Raw genomic sequence first — 7,900 nt, 5'->3', positions numbered from 1 at the left:
ATACAACCAATCTTCCTTAGGCGAGGGGAGAAGATGCTCTTTCGAGGATCACCCGTGGGCCTTCTGATATAATATCAAAAGCGGATTTGGTTGAAAAAATGTCATGGTTGTCGGGTAGGACGCTGGAACTGTTGACACTGCCTAGCTGGCATCAACTAAGAGTTCTTCTAAAAAGCTTCTGATTAGATTTCCTATATTATATGCATAGATACTTGTGCATGTTATCCCCATGCAACACTATTTTGAAACTACAAAATGATGTGGTTTTCAAACCAAGCATTCAAATTAAAATCCGATTGCACTATTGTGTTTCTTACGATGAGTGCTTCAAAACTAGACCCCACTTGAATATATTTGGATGATTTCTTTTTTTCAAAAGCAATTTGGTTGAAAAAAATGCTTCCAAGTTCATTATAATTTGCTTACAATTTTTTAAAAACATGCTCTCTATATTTGGATGATTTTTTTTTTCAAAAGCAACTTGGTTGAAAAAATGCTTTAAGTTCATCATAACTTTCTTATAATGTTTTAAAAACTTGCTCTCTATGTTTAAAAAAGCTTGTTTACATAACTTAGGTGTGCTGTATGCATGTTAAAAAGAAAAAGGAGAAAATTACTGATGTCATCCGCATACAATACTATTTTGAAACGCTTGTTTACATAACTTAGGTGTCCACTTGTTGGGAAGCAACGCCGGGTTCAAGTACGGCCCGACCGCCGGGGCACGGCCGCACGGGAAATCGCTCCGCCGGGGGGGGGGGGGGGGGGCGTATAAATAAGCACATCGCCCGCCCGTCCTCCACCAATCGATCCCCTCCGCTCCACCCAACAATTGGGCTTCCAGCCCCAATCCGAACCAAATCCTTCTTCATCCATGGAAGCTCCCCCAGCCCCAGCCGCAACCGACTCCATCTCCGATGCTCTCAAGAAAATAGAGGAATTCGACCCTTCCACGGCCACCGACCAGGACATTCTGGACTATCACCAGGAATTTCTCGTTACCTACAAGGGGATGGCGGCGGTAAACGCCGGCCTCGCCCAGCTGGACCCATGGGATCTCCAGCTCCCCCAGTGCTACGTCATGACTAAACAGGAGGGCTGTTGTAGCCGGCAGCAGACACAGTTGGGGTACTGGAAGGATTGTGGGCGTATCGCGATCCGTCCCAACGCGTTGTCGCCGGAGTACACCGGGCATAGGATGACCTACGAGTTCCACATGGAGGACGGCACCAAGACGAACTGGCTCATGTATGAGTACAGCCTGCTCGAGAAGGACAAGTGCCGCCGTCGATTCGTACTCCAGGTAAGGATCACTGCATGCCCATACTAACTAAAATGTCTACACTAACAAAATTCTAGAGACGGGCTACCTTGGTTGACATGGACTGTTCACTTTTGGGTCTTTGATCCAACCAGTGGTGGAGCTAGAGTAAGCAACGCAGCCGCTGAGGCTAGGCGGCCGAGTGGCGCTGGAGACCAATACAAAGCAGCGTGTTGCTTGCGTGTGGTGCACGCGTCAGGCTGCTGCGGGTCCAGGCATGTGCAGGTGGTAGAACACTGGTTGGCGTGGTGGCGTGAGCGCGTGGGAGCATGCACAGGTAGGTGCGCAGTTGGACTGTGCGGGAGAGGTATGCGGTGCTGTGGGTTACATGTAGCGGTTGGACATGCATATGGAGAAAGGTTTACAGGGAGAGAAGGCGGAGCTCAGTTTAGTCTCCACTGAGCTTCGTCAGTGGATCCAACTAAGGATGGTAACGGGTTAATTCTCATCATGTGGAATGCTTCTTTATTTCTACCCTCATTTAGCTATCGGGGAAAGATTTCTGTTATTACCATTCCTATAGAGAAATTTTGCGGCGATCGATTCTTTAACAGAGATATAAAATTGAATTATATTTGATTATTTTTATATATTAACAATATATACATAGTATAAATAAGTAATTTATTGATACATACGAGGATAATTAATATAAAATTAGTTAAATATTGTAGATTAGATAAAATAATAATAATAATTTATTATTTACTCTATGTAACATAATATTTATATATTTATATATTATGAAAAACGTGTCCTCGAATGAATTCGCGGGAATGAAATCTTCCGGTCCTATTTCTTAATAAAGAAATTCCTAGTACAGAATAAGGGATGGGTCCTCTTTGACATCCCTAGATCTAATTTTAATTACCGTGAGTGATGCGTGTTCAATCCTAAATGCTCGCTCTTGCCTGCATTTGTGCGTGCTTACTCGTAGGACGACCAGGTGGTTCGCAAGGTATTCCACAAATACGGAGATGGAGTGGCGCGCTCTTTGAAGAAACTGTACGGAGTCTTGAATAATTCGGACGAAGAAGAAGAGTACAAGTACAACAACGGTACGTACGCTGCTGGAGCTTCATAGCTGATCCCAAAAACACTTGACACGCTTCAAGGACAATTCTTAATTTCTTTTGCGTTTCTTCCATCGGTTCGACACAACATAAAAGTCTGTACAGTCACCAAAATATATATATCATGGCTAACATCTCTATTTTTCCCCTGTTAGGTGAGCCTGACGACGATAGGCTGCACCGGTGCATTGCCTCGTTCAGGGACTGCTTGCTAAACCATGTGCCGAGCAACCAAAAACGGCCGGGGAAACGCCGAAGATCTACAGCTACCGATGGAAAATTGGACGTCTGGCAGCACTTGACCAAGATTTACACTACAGATCCTGATGTGGTGTTTGCAGTGTGCCACTACTGTGACAAGTTGTTCAAGGCTCATTCCAAGAACGGCACTACTCACCTCAGAAGGCACAGTAAGAAGTGCTCATGCAAGCACCAGCAGCAGAGTTCGAGCTAGAGTTTTTTTTTTTCCTCACGCTGAGCTTGTTTCGAAAGGAGGGATCGGACAGGCTGTTAGCCTGGTGGCAAAACCCACATGTGTGTGGTAAGCCGAGGGTTTAAAGAAAGCTCCCGGTAAAAGGGGTTCGGTTATAAAACAATAAAATAAGAGGGATTGGGATTAAGTCCTCAGGATTTAAGTATAATTTTTGAATTAAATCTATAAAATTTCTACAGCAATTCTCCTCTTCTAGATAGGCCATTACTAGTCATTTCTTCTTCTTTTATATTGTTGCGCTATTTTTTCCTTGTAAGTTTTTTAGGAAAGTTTTTTAACAGCCAACAATTCCAGCAAATACACGTTATTGAGAACGGCTTTAGCGAAACATGTGTATAGCTCAGAATTCGTCCGAGAAAGAGTGTTATGAATGCATACGGATGTTCATGTAGAAAAGATATGGAAAGGCACATCGAACCACGCTGCCAATACTAACTCAGATCGTCCGAGGTTCTAATAGGAGGCCGACAAAGTAGTTCATCCAAGGCTGTCTGTCCGTCTGCGATCTCTCGCTTAGTCGCTTACTAGTTTTCTGTCCATACGTTGCAACTGCAACGTTAAAAGTTTGTTAAAGAAAAATCTATAGAATTACCACGACTGATGGCCAGAACTGGAGCATGCCGTAGTCCAGTAAGTTCAGTTCAGCAAATTCATCGTGGCTTGCATATTCATTCCCAACCACAATTATTTTTTATGCGACATCATGAAAAGAAAAAAGATGATTCGATACATAAAAATCTATTAGATAGTCTGAGGTCTAATACAAACTTCAGGCTCAAGAAATAAACGTCCAACTATGTAGCATCTTGCCACTACAATTATAAACAACTAGAAAATATATGAATCACGAATTCTTATTCAACTTAATAAACATTCACCTAAACTTGTAATATTATCCTCTGAACATTGTGCTATATGTCCTAGACTCATTAATTCAGCAATATGTTGAATAGATGTATACTAAATATCCAGTGACGACACAGAGAATATGGGAAGCCTGACAATAGTTGACAGCAAGACAAAAAGGACAAATGATAATGAAGTTTAAAATGTTGGAAAGAGCAAGGAACGCAATGTTTTGAGCTTGGCCTAGAAGGAAACTGCCACATAACTGCAAGTGTGTGCCCATCAGGAGAATGGCACTCCTGGCTGATCAAACATTCTTCTCCAGCGGAGGCACATGAGAACAATGTCCACTCCTGCCATAGGTTCAAGAGGGAAATCACGCCACCCTGATCTTGAGTAGAGATAACCTTGAAACCATTTTATATTTTTGCTGTAGTCTCATCTCCTGACTCAATGCAAGACGGGATAAGATTTTGCTACCACTTTATTTACCAAACCTTTTCTCTTTGTACTGCTATCCTTGATAACAATGTTATCAAACTCAGAGTGGTAGTGAATGAGCTAAATCCACATGGTCATATGTCCCTGATCCAAGAGTAACAACTTTTTATTATGTACAAACTCTGCATGTGACTTAGACACCAATTAAATTTTAATATAATAATAGTCCTATGCTATCAAATAGTTTAGAGAAATAGAAAATAAACTAATCTATGTGCACATGTCAAAGAGAACAAAATAAACTAATCTATGCGCACATGTCAAAGAGAACAAAAGTTGACGGTTCCTCAAATGAAGTGTGAACAATACTGCCAATAGAATGCGTGAAGAGGAATTTACAAACGGTCATTATCACAAAGAGCTGCACCACAATTAGACATGAAAAATACCATTGCTACACAGCCATGCTTGATAAAAATTTCAAATAGGTTCATAGGAAACAACAGTACTAATTCTGGCTTTTAAGAACACCGAAACGATTTTTTAGTAGTGTCATCCCTCGCTCCTCCGCCTCTCTCCTCAGCTCCTCCCTCTCACCTTCCCCTCTCTTCGAGCTCTAGATCTCCACCCCCTCCGAGAGAGCGTGGAGGCCTCCTCCTCCCCTCGCCCCTCCCCCACCGACTCTTCTCCCCTCGTGAGATCTATGGCGAGATCCGGCGGGGGTCCGACCATGGATCTCGCTAGGGCGGCGGGCGTGAGGAGGAGGCGGAGGCGTGCGCGATAGCGGAAGTGGAGTGCGCCAGCGGTAGCGGCAGCCGAGCCAACTTGTTTTTTCTCTCTCTAGAACACAAATCACTGTCGGTTCTAGACACGACAATGATAGATCCTGATTTTTACTATCAAGTAAGAACTGTCGATTTTAAAACCAACAATAATAAGATTTAAAATCAACAGTAATCATGCTTTGTATGATCGTGGAAAGTACCATTAGCGGTAACATATGAGATCATCGCCGACCAAACCACGCGACGCGCATCCGAGCGTCGCCTCGGTTGGCAAGGACGGCGTGTGCGCCCGAGCCAGCGCGCGTTCGAGCGTTGCTCGATGCGGGTTTGCACTGGGTTTTTCCCGTTTAATTTCAGGTCTGCCTCTCGTGCGTGGAGCTAAAAGGGGATCGTGATGTTCTCGTCACCTACGGAACTGGCTGGTTTCGTCGATTCCTAGAAGGACGCTTTGCTTCGTATAGATGTAGGTCTGTGTGTTTGTGGTGTGGTGTGTATTGTGCGTGTGTTTGTTCGAACAAATGCTATATTTGTATCCAGTCGAGAGATGTAAAAAAAAAACCACGCGACGCGTTTGCGTCCAATTTCCTGGCATCTGCCTGCGCGGACCCGCGGCCTAGCCTGATCGCGTACATGGAGGTGGGTCAGGCATGGCCCGGGCACACGTCTACACCGAGGGCGTACATCGCTTCACAGCTAGTATATAATCACATCTACACACGGAGTTTCATTCAGATTCGAGCACCAGATGCCATTACAATCCAGTGAAGCAACCTCGTCAACCTCCATCGCCTCCCCATGGATCCCCTCCTCACCCTAGCTAGCTTCCGCGCATCCAACAGTTAATTAAGCTTCCAGCCCCAAGCCCAACCAACTCCATCTTCATCGATGGAAGCAGCACCAGCCCCAGCCAACTCCTCCTACGCTTTCAAGAAAATCCGGGAAATCGACCCTTCCACGGCCTTCGACCAGGACATCGTGGACTATCTCCGCGAAATGCTCGCTGCCTACAAGGGGATGGAGGAGCGGCACCTCGACTTGTTCGTGGAGGTCGACGCCGGCCTCGCCCAGCTAGACCCATGGGATCTCCGGCGCCGGCACTACGTCATGCCTACGCAGAAGGGCTCGTCGAGTCGGCAGACAAGGCGGGGGTACTGGAAGGCGAAGGATTTTGGCTACACCGGGATCCCTCTCATTGATGTGTTGTCGCCGGAGTACACCGGGCTTAGGATGACCTACGAGTTCCACCACATAGAGAGCGACACCAAGACGGACTGGCTCATGTACGAGTACAGCCTGCTCGAGAAGGACGAGTGGCGCCGTCGACTCGTACTCCAGGTAAGGATCACGGATCGGGAGCCGTTGATTTCACGGTGGATGCATCAGATTCGTATGCTACAGTGGCTCTACAGTACCTTGCTGCAGTACCGGAACGACTGCGCAGAGAACCAGATTAGTGTTGGTACAGTAATATATGATTACCTAATACATATCACTGTAGCACCAGACTCATTTTACTGTACAAACAGTGATTCTCTGCATTAATGATGTATTAATGCAGAGAATCCGGGTCCAAGGATCACTGCATGCCCATACTAACAAAAATGTCTACACTGACAAAATTCTAGAGAGGAGCTAGCTAGGTTCATGAGAGAGGCCGGGGTTGACATGGACTGTTCACTGTTGGATCTTTGATCCAACGGTCTTGCTTTTAGTTATTACCGTGCTTGATGCATGCGTGTTCAATCCTAAATACTCACTCTTGCCTGCATTTGTGCGTGCTGACTCGCAGGACGACCTGTGTTTCGAAAGGTATTCCACAAATACAGAGATAGAGTGTCGTACCCTTTCAAGGAATTGGACAGATTCTTGAATAATTTGGACACAGAAGAAGAGTACAACAACGGTACGTACGCTGCTGGAGCTGCATAGCTGAATGGCCGATCCCCAAAAATACTTGGCACGCTTCAACGACTCTTAATTTATTTTGCCTTTCTTCCATCGATTCGACAGCCCATAAAAGTTTGTACGATCACCAAAATATATACAGTATCATGACTAACATCTCTACTTTCCCCCGTTAGGTGAGCTTGACGACGACCGGCTGCACCGGTACATTGCCGCGTTCAGTGACTGCTTGTTCGGGGAGAATGTGCGAAGCGAACAAGAACGGTCCACAAAAATACTTCCCGCAGCTGGCACCAAATCGGGCGTCTGGCAGCACTTCACCAAGATTTACACTAGGGATCCTAACGTGGTGTTTGCAGTGTGCCACTACTGTGACAAGGTGTTCACGACTGCTCATTCCAGTCATGGCACTTCTCACCTCAGAAGGCACAGTAAGAAGTGCTCATGCAAGCACCAGCAGCAGAGTTCGAGCTAGAGATTTTTTTCTTCACGCTGGGCTTGTTTCGAAAGAGGGATTACTGGCCTCCTTTTTACTTCTTTCATATTGTTGTACTCTTTTTTTCTTTCTTAGTGAGTTTTTTTTCTAAAGACATTTTTTTTCACGAAAGATTTTTAACGAGACAACAATTCTAACATATATGGCTAGCGTTATTGAGAGCAGCTTTCAGCGAAACATGTGTATAGCTCCGAATTCGTCCGAGGAGTGTTATGAATGCGTACGGATGTTCATGTAGAAAGGACATGGAAGGGAACACTGAACCACGCCGTCCGCTCCGGCTTCCATGCCGATACGCACTCAGATCATCCAAGAGGTTCTAATCGAAGAAGGCCGACAAAGCAGTGCATCCAAGGTTCAGTCTGTCCGTCTGCGATCTCTCGCTATGCAACGCGGCTTTTCTGTCTGTGATCTCCCATGGCTTTTGCCGCCAATGGCCGCGCGGGAGCAAAAGCCGGTGATGGAGCTAGGGGAGACGTTTGATGATAGGAGAAAACGCGTGCGATGAGTTCCACATGCTGCTCCCGAAATCAGATCGCC

The 7,900-nt window shown here is 45.5% G+C and overlaps 1 protein-coding gene across 1 annotated transcript; it reads left to right on the top strand.

Moving 5' to 3' along the window:
* Window positions 1-770: 770 nt before the first annotated feature.
* Window positions 771-2,994, top strand: LOC133905205 (NAC domain containing protein 52-like). Its single transcript, XM_062346940.1, has 3 exons — window positions 771-1,303; window positions 2,259-2,379; window positions 2,550-2,994. Exons 1-3 carry the CDS (start codon window positions 875-877, stop codon window positions 2,846-2,848), a joined length of 849 nt encoding a protein of 282 aa, XP_062202924.1. The 5' UTR covers window positions 771-874; the 3' UTR covers window positions 2,849-2,994.
* Window positions 2,995-7,900: the final 4,906 nt, after the last annotated feature.

The sequence above is a fragment of the Phragmites australis genome, chromosome 22, assembly GCF_958298935.1.
Source record: "Phragmites australis chromosome 22, lpPhrAust1.1, whole genome shotgun sequence".
In the NCBI taxonomy this organism is placed as follows: Eukaryota; Viridiplantae; Streptophyta; class Magnoliopsida; order Poales; family Poaceae; genus Phragmites; species Phragmites australis.
This window is presented reverse-complemented; position numbering and strand designations above follow the sequence as displayed.

Bases quoted from the DNA above. Each gene is read 5' to 3' on its own strand.
- LOC133905205 (XM_062346940.1), top strand. From the start codon at position 875: ATGGAAGCTCCCCCAGCCCCAGCCGCAACCGACTCCATCTCCGATGCT. The intron at 1,304-2,258 runs GTAAGGATCACT...GCTTACTCGTAG, and splicing joins GCCGTCGATTCGTACTCCAG to GACGACCAGGTGGTTCGCAA. The intron at 2,380-2,549 runs GTACGTACGCTG...TTCCCCTGTTAG, and splicing joins AGAGTACAAGTACAACAACG to GTGAGCCTGACGACGATAGG.